This window comes from Ruditapes philippinarum, unplaced genomic scaffold (assembly GCF_026571515.1).
Source record: "Ruditapes philippinarum isolate M1 unplaced genomic scaffold, ASM2657151v2 ctg4871_1_1_1_1, whole genome shotgun sequence".
Classification (NCBI taxonomy): Eukaryota; Metazoa; Mollusca; class Bivalvia; order Venerida; family Veneridae; genus Ruditapes; species Ruditapes philippinarum.
Window position 1 is genome coordinate 43717 of NW_026852956.1, and position 19751 is coordinate 63467.

General features: G+C 34.1%; 2 protein-coding genes across 2 annotated transcripts; both read left to right on the forward strand.

The window, feature by feature from the left end:
* Positions 1 to 10455: 10455 nt before the first annotated feature.
* LOC132729214 (uncharacterized) lies at positions 10456 to 13932 on the forward strand. Its single transcript, XM_060714935.1, has 2 exons — positions 10456 to 10799; positions 13201 to 13932. Exons 1-2 carry the CDS (start codon positions 10683 to 10685, stop codon positions 13930 to 13932), a joined length of 849 nt encoding a protein of 282 aa, XP_060570918.1. The 5' UTR covers positions 10456 to 10682.
* A 1441-nt stretch (positions 13933 to 15373) lies between these two features.
* Positions 15374 to 19037, forward strand: LOC132729269 (proline-rich transmembrane protein 1-like). The gene is made up of 4 exons (XM_060714994.1): positions 15374 to 15532; positions 16426 to 16598; positions 17470 to 17598; positions 17849 to 19037. Exons 1-4 carry the CDS (start codon positions 15520 to 15522, stop codon positions 18050 to 18052), a joined length of 519 nt encoding a protein of 172 aa, XP_060570977.1. The 5' UTR covers positions 15374 to 15519; the 3' UTR covers positions 18053 to 19037.
* The last annotated feature ends 714 nt before the right edge of the window (positions 19038 to 19751 follow it).

Sequence of the window (19751 nt, forward strand, 5' to 3'; positions counted from 1 at the left end):
TCTTTCATAATAATCCAAGTTCAACCACTTTCCATAATCCATATGACCAGCTTTTGATCATGATTACATCTCTAATCTCTAAACGATGTACATGTATATCATGAAATTGATCGTCTAAATGATTTTTTTTCGACATTCTTTGCATCCCGATTGACGCCGTGACTTCTAACCGCTATAATATGCGCCAAATTCCTACGCAGTGGTCCCCCTTTGCTTTGCTGCGGAGCACAGACTATTTGAGCGTAATACCGATTGACACAGTGACTTGTCGCTCTGCGCCAAACTCCTACGCAGTGGTCCCCCTTTGCTTTGGTGCACAGACTATTTGAGCGTAATTCCGATTGACACAGTGATTTCTTGTCGCTATGCGCCAAACTCCTACGTGGTGGTCCCCCTTTGCTTTGCTGCACAGACTATTTGAGCGTAATCCCGATTGACACAGTGACTTCTTGTCGCTATGCGCCAAACTCCTACGCAGTGGTTCCCCCTTTGCTTTGCTGCACAGACTATTTGAGCGTAATCCCGATTGACACAGTGACTTCTTGTCGCTATGCGCCAAACTCCTACGCCGTGGTCCCCCTTTGCTGCGGAGCACAGACTATTTGAGCGTAATACCGATTGACACAGTGACTTGTCGCTCTGCGCCAAACTCCTACGCAGTGGTCCCCCTTTGCTTTGGTGCACAGACTATTTGAGCGTAATTCCGATTGACACAGTGATTTCTTGTCGCTATGCGCCAAACTCCTACGTGGTGGTCCCCCTTTGCTTTGCTGCACATATTATTTTAGCGTAGCCAATCAAATCACTTTGAGGAGTTTGGCTATGCGCTGAAACAAGACGCAGAAAAAAAATCACAAGAAATGTTTGGTTTAAACAAAACAGTTAAACATACTGTTTAGTTTCAAATCTTTTTTCTTAATTAGAATACAGTATAAAGTGAAAATGATTGTCAATTTAATGTGTGCAATTGTTAGAGATCTCAGCATTAAGGAATCAAATTAAAAGGGTCCGGTAATAGTTCTGATCCTGACAACTGATTCTAATAAATAATCATCATTAGTTTTCATTACCACCAGCGTATTGTTAGTAAATATAAGTTGGAATCACCAACTTATTTTTTAAAAGCCCATTGTGCCTAAGAAATGCTTTCATTTTTATACCATAATCTTTTGCTGATTTTGTTATGTTGGAAATAGGTATAATATTATATTATATTAAAGTATTATTTAAATTTATTTTCTATGGAAGTCAAAATACTACTTTGTTCACATTTTGCTACCTTACCAACACATTGCTGCATATTCGGTGCTTCTTCTTCGGTTGTTTAACATCATTCTAACAAACTCTTAATACACTATCAAAACATTATTAACCAAAGATTTGTCATTTCTTAAGAACTTGAAAAATATGGATCACATTTATTCATGGTACTCGTACACAAATTGCCAATAACAGAAGAAAGGAATTGGTTTTATTAACACAAATGTCATTTCAAACTATCCTATAGAATTATCAAGTGATCATTGTGACTTACAAGATTTGACCGGAAGTAGAATTCTTTTAGCCCATGCAGCAGATCTATAAGTTTATAAAATGTTGATAATCTCCAAACCATCACTCCCCTCAAACACAACGTCTCCTGTGTCACCTCCCACATCATTTCTGGCTCCCGAATCAGTAACCATGTGAACTGTGTCAGCGTCTCTCCTCCTCGTGCCATATTTCTTCTCATTCGCCTGCTTTTCGTCTACTATTACCCGGCTCTTCGCCTCGTCTAAAATAAAAACGTCACTTCTCGATTGTTTCGCTGGAATATACGGGAAACCAGGCAGAATTTCTTGATTTCCTCGTAATTCTAAAACGCTAGATGACTTATATACCCTCGTTACGACGAGATCGTCTTCATTTATTTCACTTTGTTTTTTGTTTCCCCTGAAACAACAAAATAAAATGTCCAGGATTCTATCTATTACTCTTGATCTTCTTGTCTCGCGATTGCCTGGCATTTTTACTTAACAGCTTATTCTGCGTTAGATTATGTGGTATTTACTTGTGCATAGCAACAACGTCATGTGGCGTCACAATTTGAAAACTCGCGTTTGAAAGATCACGAAGCCCGAGAATAATATTTTATACTTCTTCACTATCCTAATTAACACCCATTATCCTTCTTTTCTGTAATGAATATGACTAAGAAGAAAAAGAAGAAGAAGAAGAAGAAGAAGAAGAAGAAGAAGGAGAAAACACAAAAACACCACCATAAGAACTGTTGTCAACGAGTCATTGGATTTTCATAGATTTCTGACGTCACGTGACGATGACTTTAAGCACAGAAGGTTAGATATCTTTTTTTAAAAATTTGTTTGAACACAAAGTGATAGTCCATGTAACCATTAAGCAGTTGTACCGGAAGTGTTAAGCCTTTGACACCAATATAGAGCCAGACCAGGCTGCACATCTGTATACATGATTTTATAACCTGGTATACAAAATCCCCTAAACTTTTAATTGACTGTTTCAAAGTCAAGAACGGCTAATCAATTAAACAAAAATCAGGTAAAGGGTTACAGTGTATAAATATGGTGGAACAATTATTTTCTGAATTAAAAAGAAATTCTTCCAAAATGCTTGTATGAAATAAATATAGTATATGCAGTAAATTGCCGCAATCTGACTAAAGTTCAAATCTACTTAAGTTATTCAAATCAAATGCGAAGCTGCTTTTGATCGTTACTAAACGGATAAAACCTTACTTAAAATACCAGAATAATACTTTTTTCCCGGAACAATTTATTCTGTTTACTTACAATTTATATTCGTTTGAATCAAATAATAGAGACACTCTATATGTTATAAGTCTTTCGAGAACAGAGTATAAGATTCTGAAACCTATATAATTTTACTATTGATAAAGTTTATAATAATATTGCATTAGACATAGTTTTTTATACCCCATAAGCACAACTTATAATGTGAAGCTAATTCTCTTCATGCATATTACTTTTCACGACTGTGAATATTCCAGTGACACTGTGAACTTTGGGCCTCCTGACTGAGCATTTTTCACTTACGAAATATTTGCTAGTCAGCGCCCTCTCTGTAAACATTTCTCACTGAATACGTTACTTACAGAACGTTTTTTGTCTTATCTATGGTGGCCGGTAGCGTCCATTTTAAAGCCGAGAGAAGTTTTACCGTCACATCGGCAACTTTAAAATCCGCGAGAGTATATGCCGATATTGTATATTATCCCACTCGTGCCGATTTTGCGACTCCGTAAAATGGTATTGCACGGCCGTGCATATATTTTGACGTGACATCATTAGCGTTATACAAATTTATTTCATGCTTTCCAGTGTTTTATTGTAATATATCAGATGATTATATTCTGATAAACCACTAGTGAAATTTATAAAATATAATTTTCACTGTAGCCGGACTATATCTAAATGCGGATGAATAGAAAATCATAACGAAATGAAATAACAGGCAGAAATAAATGCTGTCATGCGTAAATTTTGCTTCTTTAGGAAAAGAAAGTCAATGTCATCATACATCATGTTAAAAATGAAACAAAATTAGACAAAATTTAACAGAACTATATTTCAAAATTAATGATGTGACGTCATAATGTGATGACGTCACAAAGGAGAATGCGCGACGTTACGCGGCAAAATCAGTAAAAAATACTTAAAATCACTTAAAAAGCATGAAATAAAAAGAAAATTTATTTGTTTTACATATAAGATTGAAATATATTTCATTCGTGAACACCAGCTATTATATTTTCACTCGTGGCTACGCCACTCGTGAAAATATGGCATCTGGTGTTCACTCAGTGAAATTATATTTCAATCTTACATGCAAAACAAACAAATATCCTCTATATACAGTAGTGTAAAGACGCGCTAAATGTTAGCGTTATACTATTGGCCCTTCAATGAAAAATGACTCTTTTTTCACTTTAATTAAAAGGTCTTTATTTTGGGTATGTGATATGTAGGATATTGAATAAGTGTAAGTTCAATACTGAATCTATTGCACGAGTTGGCTGATAAAGACTCTCGAGTTTTTCTGTCACAATACTATCGTAAAATGTCAAGTTTTACGACCATTTCTGTCTTCATCATAGTACCATGTAGTAGACTAAGCCACGCAAACATATGCCTACTTTAGATAGCCGATTGCGGCCATTATCAACCGCGATATTTTGTTTTGATGCATACCTAGTTTGAGCATTGAGTCTCGAATTTTTGTGCCGGGAAATGTAACTTTTAAAAAGTCGTGGAACCTTTCTTTTTACAAAATCTCGGTTGAAAATTGGTATTACTCGCCGCCATTTTTTTGAGACCGTTGTTGAGGAACAAAAGTCGCAGCTTATAATTTTTCTCCTCGACGTTTTTATGTAGAATTTCTACAACACTTGCAAAAATGTCGCAGATTTCTTTCTGTTCCTCGACTTTATACAGACAAGCTGGGGATAAACTGTAGAGTCAAAGCATGGACGCTACCGGCCGATGGAGTCAAACCGTTCCTTGCTTTTTTATAACACATCGAGGTTTATACGTTCCCCGCGACATTTTGTACAACAGAATAATCTCGCGGTTTTGTAAGCTACCCCCGCTACATTTTATGATAAAACGACACAATTTCTCGTGGATTTGAAATGGCCGCAACCGACCACCATACTTTCAGTTTTTATACAGCGAATATTCTTTATTTCACAATGCTTAATTGTAATCTTACTGTATGTGTACTACTTTACTATTATTACTCATTGAAGATTAGATTTACTATATCCCACACTAAAACTAACAATTTTGTTTGTTTGAAATATTACCCTCTAAGCACTTATCACTGACTTTATAAACATCGTTGAATATCAATAGTCTTAAAACATTGATCGTTGCTAACATCGTGCATTTTACCCACTTACCAATTATCCCACCATTGCACGGATTTATACTATAACTTTGTTTGTTTGTTTGTTTCATTTTACGCCTTTACCCAAATATCTTAAAAAAATAGATATTTGTGTTGAGCAAGTATTTTTCTTCAAAATAAACTTTAAATTTCCAAAATCAGATAATAAATCGAATCATAAGAACGAAATAGTTTTATTGTCAGGATCACAATAGTGTTGGGTGTGGAGATTGCATGGTACTTGAACATACTTCCTGCAAGGTATACAGCCTAGCTGTCAGCAACGACAATTAGAATATTAACTTGACGAAATACGCGGTAAATTTACATTTTTTATGTACAAAAGCAGGTACTTGAAATTTATTATTACGATAACATCATTAGTTCAATTTCAAAATAATGAAGCCTATGTAAGTTATTGACAGATGATCTAAGATGAAATATGTAAGATTTATTGGGTTATTTAGTCAAATTTATTGACGCACAATTGTTTCAAAGGTAATATATTACGGGCTTTACAATTCGCTCAACACATGAATTAAATTTATTCAAAATTTGAATTACAGAATATTGCTGAGATTATCAATATTGTCATATTCATAGAATATACATATATTTTTATTCATCATTTATATTTTTTGGTGTAAAACTGTTTTTAAATGTCGGTGCAGTGAAGTAACAGTAAAGTACTATCGTGTGACTGTCTCGATTCCGGCCATTCTAATGTCACTCGTATATTTTAATTATTCTTTTTATTTAAATGCCTGTAGAAAGATATTCCTGATATTTTTTAATGTAACACTAGAAAACAACAAAATCTTACAGTGTGAGTCAGTATTATGCGAAATAAAATTAACTATTTTTTTTTTTACATATCGCTTAAATTTCTTTGAAGTTACATGTGATAATTGCGACACTCAATCTTCAAAAACAAATAGAACTTGAATATGTGCGTGGTCTTTAACTACAGTCCGTGGTATGTGTAATAAGGGAATGATTCTGAAGGGGATATATATAAATACAATATAAATCAATTTTCTTTATTAACATTAATTAATGAAATTGAAAATATACAACTAATTTTGTATAGTCCTTTCTTTGAAGAATAATAAAAATAAACATTAACAAATAAATCATTTGACGTGAATTGTGAAGGATAACTGTAAAAAAAAATGTTCTAAAACAGCTGTTCTGTAGGTCAATAATATTTCTTCCTTGCCAATCTAATGAATTCATCTATATATGAACGCTTGTTTTAAATGATCTGAAATATATTTAATAGACTAATAAGTAGAACATTTATAATATTAATACTAATATTCAGGTAATCGAATAAAAATAATGTACAAATCATTTGGAAATAAGTCACAGAAATAATGACAAATTTCAAACATGAATTTCTTTAAAGTTTTTAAGCAACCAAGAAACATTTTTATTTGTTTGGGTCGTCAGACCAAACAAATAATGGTAGCGAATTTTCAGACCCTGATGTTCTTATTTACAAATGCATAAAGTAGTCCAAACTCCTCGAAGCGGTTATTTCCCTTCATATGTTCATTAAAGCCGAAAAACTAAGGGGAGTTCACTGCGTAAAGACTGTCAAATGACAAGCGCATTAATTTTCGTAACGAAAAAATAGTTCCCCATTGGTCGAAGATTTCTAATATTGTGTTATTCTTATAGATATAGGCAAGTTGCACGATGACATCACAAGCACCTGCTACCAGACTTAAGCAGATTTACTGGTTGACAAAAAGAGTCAGTATTTGTATGCATCAATTAGCAGCAGATTTTTTTTTTAAATTCTAATAACTTTTTTTTATTTGTGGATCGATTTTTTAGATTCATATATCATTAGAAAGTGCTTTATATTCAAATTTTTGAAACATAAGTAGATTTTCATTTTTTGCTTTAAAAAAGAACACTCGGCTATTTTTTAACTGTTATTTCAATAGTTTTGAGTTTAACTCTATACCAAGGAAAAAGTTAAGAATTTTGAAAATTTATTTTTTATTGTGTAAAATATGAGTTTAAAGACCTTTCTAATGGTATAAAATATTAAGTTCTTTCATGAAAAATAAGTTTGTTATAAATATAAAATTGATATTTTGCATTTTATCAGCCACCATATTTTTTGCAAACCATCCACAAGTTACCTGTATGTCTTATCAGCTATTTGTTACTATTAATAGATTTCATAACAACAACACGCAACTTGCCTATACATGCTTATATTCAGCTTCAGATTATTAACTTCAGTGTTAAACAACGTTAAACAACAGGTTTACCGTGAACAAAATATATCGAATTAATAAGGGTTACAAACTCTAATTAAGAAAATTATGGTATTCTTCAGACTGTTATCTTATAACTCCCCATGGTCGAGGGGTTTACACGCTCGCTTTAGAAGCGAGAGGTCTGTATTTCAAATCCCAGTTCAGGCAACTAAGGTTTTTTGTTTAAGCCAAATAAACATTGAATTAAATATCAGTGTTGCAATTAGTCTTTTTAGCCAATTTACTATTATATAGTTATAACACTGGAGCAGCATTGGTGACGCTTGACAAACAAATTGGTTTATAATCTCAATACCTTCACTTTTCTGACATTCTGAGACCATAACAAATTCAGCGCGCCTTCTGTGCTTTGATTTTGCAATGCAACCATTAAACAATGTAAAAAATAATTATCTTAATCTGAATCGCGGTAATAGATTGTGCTTGAAGTAAAAGGGGGTCAAAGTGTAAAGAGTATTTCTAAACAATAGGCGAATATTTTTTTAAATTAGGTACTTTTTTAACTCAGCGTTGCAGCGTTCTATCGGCATATTTTCATATACTAATACTTTAGCGGCGCAAAATAATCCTGTATCAATACATTCATGAGCGTATAATTTTTCAAAAAGCTGCAATAACACCACATACTCTTGTGAAAATCTGCCATATTTTGCTCTCCGCGCGTTCCGCCATCTTTCATTCTTCCGATATGCGATTCCGCGCATGCGCGCGACGCGATTTTATGCTAAACGATAGTGTCCGATCCTTGTAATAAATATCCGTGATTTTGCTTACAAAGATTTTCAACTCGGCGAATATCACTCACTGAACACTACACATTCTATGAATTATCTTACTTACTTACCACTTATATATTACACAGTGACTCAATTAATTTCATATTCCTGCATTACTGCATGCATAATTACATCGAAACATGACTTACACTTCCGGTTTACCGGAATAAAGACAGTTGTACCTGACTGTTTTATTCGGTTCACTGGATTTACAAAGTGGTAGACGGCTATTTCACCCGGCTTCATTGGGTGTACACGGTGGCACCCGACAACCTCATTCGATTTGCCAGATAAACAGGATTTTACCCGACTACTTTGTTACGGTTCACAGGATATTTATAAACGGTGATACCGACATTTTCATACGGTTTACAGGATATACCCGGTGGAACCCGACTACTTCATAAGGTATAACGATAAATCAAAAAAATATGTTTCGTGTGATGATAAACTATTTTTCAATTGATTCACAGTCCAATTTACATTTTTTTTCTCGGAATTATAATGAATAAGTTACTTTTATAGTTAACATTTTGATGTGGTTTGACACCTGGTAAATAGGCACAGCTAAGCTTTCAGTATTAACTCCTGGTCCGTTATATCACGTAAATATGATGCGCATAACTTTGTCAGTTCTGTATACGAAATTCTAAATATTATTGTGTAAGGGATGTTCCCACATAGATCTAACACTAATCACGTCCAAACCCAGTTTATAACCCTTCACCCTTCCTCACCAATCCTTGAATCATCCCAAAATATAAATAAAAATAAATTGCCACATTTAGTATTCAACGACAATTTGAATTATTATGTATAAGCAATTTTTCACTATACATGTACCTCTTTAATATTAGTTACAGCAATTAAAGTGTCTTTTTGTCCATACATCTTAAAATTATAAGACATTGAAAAACAAAATCTTTAAAAAGACTTTATAATGCCTTAACGAAGAATGAAATGACTACGATAGTTAGATTGTTTTTTGAGTTTAAGTCTTTTTCACTTATGGTCGTTATTTGCAAAACACAGATTAATATGGAAAATTGTATGAGATTTATGATATGCCTTTCGTCGTTAACAAACGTTTCTTTTCAAATTACTTCAAACTAAAACAAAGAATTTCACAAGAATTAAAACAAAAATTAACAGCATTTTGATTCTTGCACAATAGAGACTATAAATAAAATACACATGGTGCATTCGCCATGACGTAATGTTTTACTAAGAAACCAATTGAACACCTCCGCGTGTGATTTTCGACATCATTATAAAATGTTTGTTGCCATGTTTGCAGAACTGACTTTGTCGTTTAAAGCAGAGATGTTTATCATAAACGAGAGCCGTTGTATAATTTTGTGCATACTTATTGCATATCATGACGCCGCGACGTTGGAAGCGAGATTTTGCGGATTTGAGCAAACGTGCGTAACAAACATAACAAAACATGTGCTAGAAAAAGATACTTGCTGCACACCATGTGAGTGTGACGAGATATGTGTAGAGAAGGGTACATGTTGCCGGGATAAAGACAGACGCTTGGATGCGGACATAAGTATACAACAAGAATGTCTTCCTTCTGCTTTTGTACCAAACAACACCCATGTAAGTGTAAAGTTTCTTTCGTATTACACTAGAACAAAATGTCCAAAATATTATCATGATATGACTATGAAGGCCAAGTGTGAAAACTTTAAACCTGAAACAATTATAGACATTCGTCCGGTTTCTTCTCATGACGGGGCAGTGATTTACAAGAACAAATTCTGCAGTTACTGCCATGATGAACGAAGGACTTTCGCCTGGGAGATAACTATACACAAACTCTCACCCCAAAGTTGTCGACAAGTTCTGCAACAAGAGACCCTTGACATTGATACTGTATCCACAAAAATACTCTCAAACTGCCTTATACAGTTTAGTCCGCCGACCAATATTGACTTTTGGAAAGTTTTTTGTTTTGAAGATTCAACTGTCATAAAGCAGTGTAACATAACGGGTGAATGGGAAACCTTTGATAGCGAACTAAACAACCTCTGTCTCAATCAAACAGGTACAACTTTGCATATTTTTCCTATCTGGTATTGGAGTTCAATAATCTAAATAATACAAGCTTTACAACCAAAACGTTTAACAATTACGGACCCATATTTGTATTTTCTCAAACAATGACATCACAGTTTATAGAGATTCTTTAGCCTTAAGATTAATTTAACATGGACTAAGCCATGGTATGATATAATTTATATTTGATATTGAATTCAAGGTTGAGTCCGCCATTTGAACTTGTTGAACAAATACTTGTATTATATTTAGAAACATGGTTGTACCCCAGTATAGGGTTTGATTGAACACACGATTCCAGGACTAAGAGGCAGACACATTAACCACTAAAGCCAACTCCCAGAATGTATTTTTGACATACAGTTGACTCAATTTGTGATGGATTGGGCATTTCACTTCGAGAGAAATCATCTGGTATTCAAGCAATGTTATATGACGTACCTTTCATATTTCTTTCACTTATAAAAACCATAAAGTTTTAACACCCTTCTTTTCAGACACCGGTTACTTTATATTCAACGAATTAGGCCATGCGTATAACAATTTATATTGCTCTCTGTGCAATACTTTCTTCTATGGATCAGTTGGTAACTGCTTGAACATAATAGGAAGGAATCCAGGAATGAATCCGATCCTTCCACTGTATACCCTGTTGAATATTGACAAACTATTCGATCAAGATAATCCCGAAGGAAAAACAAGGCGATGTAAGAATGGGGAGATACTGGACACATTCTTTGTAAGTGTGATTATTAACCTCTATATCAAGCAACATTTTTTACCTTTATTTGTAAAAACAGACATCACCCGTCTTAATTTATTGATATAATTGTTTATTGTACACTCAGAAAGTGGTCAGAAACGTTTAAACCAGGTTTATGAGGATTTTTTTAAAAATATGAATGCATCCAAGCAAGTAAAACTTGATTCATCAGAGGTTTTGCTGTATTTCTTTTATTCTATTCCCTCATAGTATTTACCTCAAATGGAAACATAAAGCTTCAGACAGATCCAATCTTTAAGGCATTTTCATCGTCTTTTTTTGCTATTACTATAAAGATACTGGAATATTGCAGAACTTTGGTGTTTATGCTGAACAAATTTTCGACCTGAATGGTATGTTTTTTAACTTTGGAAACAAAAAATGCACAAGGGGCATGCCAAATGAATACGGAGGATGGAGGAGCAAAACGATTTTTTTCTGCGTCAGAAGTCCTGCAATATAGACGCCTTGTGCGATGTCGCGTTGTCATGCAGCGATCTGACATTGGCCAAATCTGCTGGGGGTCTTCGTTTTCGAAAGAATTTGTTAAGTTCGTAAAATTGTTTATTTACATATTTGCCTTCATGACGGCAACTGAAATGTGGGAATGAGTTATACACATTATCTTCTTAAAACTGATGTTTCTCTTTATTTGCAATTTATGGTCTTTTGCCACTTTGTAACCAATATCTTGTTTTTGTGTCTTCGTTTTTGGCTCATAAAAATTAACCAATTTATTGTCAACAGGAACGTTTGCAAAATACCTTGCATTGTTATTTGAATACTGTTTAAGCAACAACTCGGCGAATTGTACGCGAGCTTTTCCCTGCTCATTTGTCAGTAAATGCGAAAACCATTCAGTACCGATCTGTCTCATTTTCAAATCAAGTTTGAAAATGGTTTAAGCTGCTAATGTTATGCCGATGGTTCTAGTTATTTTCCTAGTAGTGTATCGGTATTAACTATTCCTTTCACTATACTCGTATTAACCATCTTGAAAGACGTTGCTATTTTAGGCCGACGAGCATGGAGTGCAGCTTCAGTCGAAATTAACTAACGTTTGAATTTATGTAACCAACGAATAACTGATGAAAAAAAGATATTTCATTTTGTCTATTTACAGAACAGATTTCATCAAAATGTCTTAACATCCTATGCCAAGGAGACAATGATTCTTTATATAAGACCTATCGCAATGACATTCTCTGATCTTCTTCCAAATATTTTCGTTATTACAGTATATGAGTAGTCAATATATGGCGAGCTACAAACACGGCTAAATTGAACAGATTTTAATGAATGTTGTATCAATGTAAAGCTAACAGGTGTATTTACCCGATAACCTTCGTTTCCTCGTGTTCGCAATATAAAACAAGATAACTTTCTTGATGCATTCGCATTTGAACACTCCTCGTACCCCAACCGAGTGTCTTTCTGGTTCGACCGTAGGATTTCTTCAATATAGAACTTTACGTTATAAAGGCCATTATTACGGCGGTTAACACATTTTTGTATGGTGGCGATCAACGCATTTAAAAAATATATCATCGTATTGTCTTGTACATTAATTTTTATTGCTTTTCGATATGATTTTTGACCACTTTCCCGCTAGTTCTTCTCCAAAAAAACATATCGAGAAGTAAAGGCGTAATGTTTTTTTTTGTCTTCAGTCTCTGCTAATTAAGAGACCAGGGAAAGACACAAAAAGCAACGTTCGCTGTCGATTAGTCGATTACGGACACCGGACAAGTCACCAGTCACATCCATAAAGGGTTAACTTTGAAGCAATTTAACTCAATGCAATTACAACGGATTTTAGCCGGGAGTAAGGTCATTATTCGGTGGCCAATGAGAACATAAATGTACAGTAACCTGAGTCGATATAAATAAGAGGTAGCCCTGAAAAGGACTGTTATACCAGCAAAGAGTCTGCCTTTTCAGCCGTCACTCTCTGTGCTTAAGGCCTACCTACCACACTTTCCTCGTCGTCCCTGCCTACTTTTTAGGTCCATTCCCCTCGGCGTTAGTCAGTACCTCGGCAGTTGTTCCGCAGTAAACAAGTTTAGGTTATCTTCGCCGCAGCAAGGTGTTCTTCAAATCTTCCGCTGATGGCATGTGCTTTCTTAACGATGTACACGTAACGAGGGGAAGTGAGAAGATGCGTCATGTTTGTCCACGATTTTGTTTTTCACTACCTCGTAAGGGGGCGGAGCGGTTATCCGTCTGGCGTTTGTTCAAATTTTGGTCTTCACTTCCGGTAAAGTTAAGGGCTACTTGCCGTATTTGCCGGACAAATACCCAGCAACGGTTTGACTCCGCGGCCGATGATCTTTTGCAATTCAGAGAAAATTTTTGTTTCTTCTTGTTTTTTTTTCAGGATAAATGCCGGGCATTACATTGCTTTCAGAGTTCGCTTCCTTTTGAAGGGAAATGCGTACCCTTTCTTGATTATGATATAGGATATAAACTCGCCATAAAACTGGTACCAAAAGAGGATTTAAGGCAAAGGGAATTGATAGAGACTGACCTAAGGAACCATTACATACACGTTCAAACAAAGCTCGGTTTCAAAAAATGCAGGTTATGTCAACTGTACATGTTTGTTGAAAAGGGCAGCACAGACATCTTATTGCAGGAAATTTATATAGTATTTGTTTTTACTCCGACACCTCGATGCAAGACTGAAGACATATGGTCAAAATTCATGGCAGCCGAGACAAAACTTCCTTTGATTTTGAATTTGCCAGTTAATGAAAAACTGGTAGATTTTACGGCCTCTTGGGACGATGCAAGAGATTATCGTCTTACACACTGGAAGGCGGTTTTAGAAGTGGAGTATAAAAACAAATGTCGACCCGTTTCACCCGCACGTGGTGAAATATGCCCTAAAGTACAACTTTTACGACACGAAGTTGAACATGTAAAGAAACACCATCCAAGAGCAGACGAACTTATATGGACTTATATGAAAGATGGTAATGGCTCGGCTTTCGTTTGCTGTAACAACTACATCTCTTATGAGCGGTCATTATGTTCACTGGATTATAACTTATGCTTTTCATTAACTTTAAGTGTCTTTCTTGGTTCTCTGTTTAGATATGTTGAATGATTTTGGATTCTGTAATTATAGGTAGAGACAGTTATGTTTCGCTCATAGATATTGGGAACCTCTCAGTGTATTGTATGTATCTCTCAAATGTATATAAATATAAATCAATTTAAAATAACTGTGTTGTTTTTTTTGTGTGTACAATATAACGACGGTAAAACCTCTGTAGAAACAAATGTATTTCAGAGACAAAATAAAAAAAATTGGTTGCTGCTCCAAGGTGTTGCTTCACAAAGGTTAAATATATTGTGAAGTTTTATCTTAGAAAATCTTAATTCAATGAACAAAATTGCTAATGAATTATTTTTGTAAGTGTTATTTTGTTACACCTTCTGGCAAACCAGAAAGAAGTAAGATTCAACGACTCAACTCATAAATAATACACCTGCTAATAACTTACGACAAAATGTTTTACAGAAATAGGTAGAATTTAAACGGTAAATTACCTATAATGAAAATTGTATTTTTTAAATTTATTTTCGCATGCAAAGAGGTTGACAATTTATTTATCTGTTAAAGATTAGACAAAAAATTATAATAAGCAAAGAGGTCAATATATTTATGTATTTCTAAAATCCTAATAGAGGAAAAGAAGATAAATTATTCCATGGCATTTATTTCATCATATGAATTTTTGTATTATGTAATAAAGGAAGTTTTGCTAAAAAATATTGATAGGTTTGTACACAAAAAGACGGGATAATATCTTTCAAACATGTTTAGAATTACTGGAGGGACAATGAAAGTATTATAGCATTTGTTGGATACAAGATGATGCTTCATACACTTCAGAAATATGGTTCAATTTCAATCATACCAAGATATATAAGCTATTCAGTTTTCATCAATGGACGCACAGCAACCCTACGGTGGTCCGACGCGACAGTACAAAGACGAAATCGCGAAAACACGAAACATACGCGATGACGAACACGCGGCAGTACGATAAGGAATGTGCGAAGCTCTATGGTGAAAACATCAAATTACGAAAATTGAAAGCCAAACAGTTTTGCATTTTCGTCCTCTTACTTTCGTGAATTCGTATTTCCGCGTTTTCGTTTCCTTATCTTCTTGTTTTTGTTTTTGCGTCTATTTACCTTTGTCGACATTTTTGTACATGTATACGGGAAGGCGAGTATACGAATATACGTTAGAACGATGCCAAATATGCTCAGAAATGACTAAAACGTTATCGACTTTCAATTTTCGTGAGTTCATCATCTTGTCTTTGCATCTTATTGATCGTAGTTTCGTCATCGCACTTTCGCGTTTTTGTCTTCATAATTTCCAGTTTTTCCTTTTCGTACTTGTGCGTTCCCTTATTCGTGACTAACTGTCCTCGATTAGTTTTTTCATTGCGATGGCCCAAACGAAACACCGTACTTTCCCAATCTCACTTCCCTTCGCAGCCGTACAACCCGAACATCGTTGAGATATGATATCAATACTAATGTTGGATTGTTAAACGTTTTTATCGTGCTCATCATATGACTAGGTCACCCATAAAAGATAACTACAAGTTGCAGTTTTGATAACGTGTCACAGATTGCGACCATTTTGAAACAAACAAACACATAAACGGAAAATATGACAGACAAAGGTACGTGTTTTTCACTCATGAATAGTTATATGGTCAAATTATTTCATTACAATAAATAAAAACATTTGCCTCTATTCTCTCTCTTTAACGGTATCTTAATATTTTTTTGAGACATTAAATCTACAAGAAACATCGATAAGGTGCTCGAACACGAGTACTTATTTGATTATCTATCAGTATATAAATGTTAACACTATAACACAAGTTCTGAATTTTCATATACTATCATCAATAGATAAGACATTTTGCACATGTAAACATAGTAACTCGAACGATTATCAAATTCTTTTTTACAAGGAAAAATGTCAATTTCAACCCTTTTTTCCAAGCGTGGTATGAAAGACCGCGTCCTGCGAGGATACATTTTTTTTGCACTTAAACATAAATATCAAAGTGTGGGTACAAAAGCAAAGTCAACCGCTTTGATGGGACAAAGTTATAAATGCTGCATTTTATCCAATCTACATGTATATGATGATGATCATCATCATCATCGTCATCATCACATCATCATCAGCCGCGGCATTACGGTTGTATCTTAATTTGTTTATGTTTTACTCAATCTATGCAACATCTAATTTCAATAATGTTCTATTTAACTAAGGAAAGTATATGTGTCAACTAAGAAAAAAATATGTCAACTAAGAAAAATATATGTCAGCTAAGGAAATATATGTCAACTACGGAAAATATGTATCAACTAAGGAACATATATGTCAACTTATGAACATATATGTCAACCAAGGAAAATATATATCAACTAAAGAAAATGTCAACTAAGGAAAATGTCATCTAAGGAAAATGTATGTCAACTAAAGAAAATATATGTCAACTAAGGAAAATGTCAACTAAAATATATGTCACCATAACCTCAATAATTTTACTGTTTACAGAGCAACCTCCCGCCTACACGCCCCCAGGTGTTGGGTTTGAACAGCACCAAATGACGAATCCAGCAGCAGCCGGCGGGCAGACAAATTATGGATTTTCACAGCCACAACAACCGGGCTTCGCTTCACAACCCGGATATTTCGTTGGTCAGCATCAAGTCCAACATAATATAGTGGTATGCTTTAGCCTTTTTAAAATAAAAATCTGTAATAATAATGATGACGATGTTGATGATAATGATCATGATGATAATAATAATTATAATACAAACTGATGGCGATAACTGATTTATGATGGCGATGATTGATTGATTGATTATCAATTATCTATAATTGATGATTCAGATTGATGATGATGATAAGTCTCTTATGATTCATGATTAATGATGATGATGATTGATTGATTGTCGACCATAATGACGACAGCGACTATAATGATTATAATGAATGATAAAAATATTGATTGATTTTAATAAATAATGATCAAAATGATGATGATGATGATATTTTCTTCCTAATCCTTCACCATCCAAATTTATCTTTAGCAAATATATGCTACAGATTGTCGTGAATTGTCATAGCAATCGAGATAAGCAATGTTAGGTGATATTTATTTAGATACAGGGATAACTTTATGGTTTACATGTAGTTAATAAACATAGCATAAAAAGCCCTAAAACATCTTTTAGGAAATTCCATAATTTTCTCCATTTTAAATGTTATTTCTATACACGATAAACAAAATCACTTTATTGCAAGTCTTAGTGGTTGTAAGTTGCAGGTGCCATGGAATAGGTCATTTACCATGCTACGACCGATCACTGTGCTTTTCTTTGGAGCCTATATATTTTAACTTGTACCTTTCGTGCGAACACCAGAAGTAGGCTCGTTTACCCATTGTGATATTTATTATCCATATTATTTATGACTAAAATGTAGCGCATTTTCAATTTCAGTGTTCAAATTGTCAAGTTTAAACAATATATTCAATGTTTTTTTTTTATATAAGAGACACTTATATTATGAATTCAACCCGTTTTCTTGCAGGTTGCTCAAGTTGGTGGGGGCAACCATGCCATTCAGCCAGCACCCATCGATTACTCGACACAAGCTTGGATCGCATGTTTGTGCTGTTTCTGGCCTACAGGGCTGATAGCCATAATGAAAGCATCCGAGGTTCATGTTATTTTCTCATTTTTAAATTTTTGTTTTTGCTTTTATACAATTATCTAAACAGAAGCGAGTTCGTTTAACAATACAATACATGTACAATATTTCTTAGAGACAAACGGACGTCAATTATTTCTTCTAGAGATGGAATATGTGTAGTAAAAACTTGATAACTGGGAGGGTATGGAGCGGTTATGCAGAGCTTTCTTATTATGTCTGAAACCATTTTTATGGTTCATCTTTTGTTTCATTTCAGTCACGTGACGCACTTGCGCGCGGTGACCTTGCAGCAGCGCATGCAGCGTCTAATACAGCCCGACAAATGGTGCGAATAAGCTGGGCAATCGGAGTGATAACCGTTATACTCCTGGCCGTGATATTCGGCGTCTTATATGGTGTTGTTCTATCGTCAGTATCTTCAAGCTCGTGCTGCTTAGACAGTGATTGTTCCTACTGCTAAAAATAGAAATGACATAATCAAGATTATAAAATAGTTACGCAAATTTTGATTGGTTGATTTGATTTGAGAAAATGAACAACAACAAAACAACGTAACTGAACGCAATAATAGAATAAGAAAAAAATAGAGATATTTTTGGATAAAACGATTTTCTCCGAAGAATCTATTGCAACGGAACCACTTCCGTTATATTCAACTATAGTTATTCATATGAATGTATTGTATAGTATATCAAGACATTTTTTCAGATTTTTTGTTTGGATTTTTTGAGAGGAAAAACAGAATAATCAAACCCTCATGTTTACCAAGAAACTAATCGCTTGAATGGAACAGTCGTTAAAACTTGATCGCGGACTGAATTAAGGAAATAACTGGAGAGCAGTTACGTTCTTTGTCACATGTATAATTATGATTTCATTACAGTTTTACTTATGGGTGTCACGTTAATCCGTTTAAACGGATACGATCGATTAAAAAAAAAAAAAAAAAAAAAAAAAAAAACAAAAAAAAAACAACAACAACAACAAACGATTATATAAAATTTAATAACCGGTAACCGAGTTTATTTTTGACAAAGAGACGAAACAGTTACAAAGCGACTCTATATATTACCTTAGTTTTTTATAATAAGATTTGTTGACAATTTGTTCGTTCAACAATGTATTTTTCCCGATCCGATCGAGTACGATACGACCCTGACGGAAAATAGTTACACCATATTCAGATATGTATTGTAACCATTTTGAGTACAACAAATTACAAAACAAAATGCCATTTTTTTGGCATAAAGAAACAAAGTTCATGTTGAGAATTTAAGGTTTTAATTGGTACGGTCTGTTTAACGTTTAATTCTAACCGTGACGCCCCTAGTTTTACTGTGTGACTTGATAGAAATCGGAATAAGATGGATGCATAATATGTATTGATAATCTTATAAATATTGTTTTGAAAATAAAATTTGTATAATAAATAAACAAAACTATCATCTTATATTGAAATTTCATGAAGTAATATGGTTATCATCTTGATTTAATTAGCGTGAATTTTGCCATGTTCCATTGGAGAGCGTGTTTCTTTCTAGTAAAATCCATCAATGAGATCCAAATATAAGTACATGTTTCTTTTTGTAACAATACAAAACATGTAATTGTCTTTTGCTAGAACATGGCGTGTAACGTTTTGCGTTTGGTACATATTTGTTTTTCTCACAATACCTATAACTTTAGTAACTTTAGACTTGCTATAAGCAGTTTTATAAATTATGATAACTCTCTATAACATACTTTTTTTCTCCATTTTGATATATATCATTCTCAATTTCATATATCGTTTGAATCCTAAATATCGGCTATCATTTATAAATCTGAATCTGAAGGAGGCATGCGCATGCATATGAAATATGATTGGCTGGTTGTTGAAGACTTTTCAAATTTTGTCGTTTAGGGATTCTTATTTTCTTTATTCTGTCTATATACATGTATATACATGTATATGCAGACTATTACAAATGATAACTTTAAATGTCGCCAAATTGTCCGAACTATAGATAGTCCATGCTTGCGTTAAATTAAGCCTTTACAAGAACGTCAGTGGTAAATGCAAACGCAATCGCAACTTTTCTGACCTCATCGTCAATCTTCGGATAAGGAGTCGAACACAAAAGTCTAACCTACCCTAAAACTAAACGTCAAACAAATAG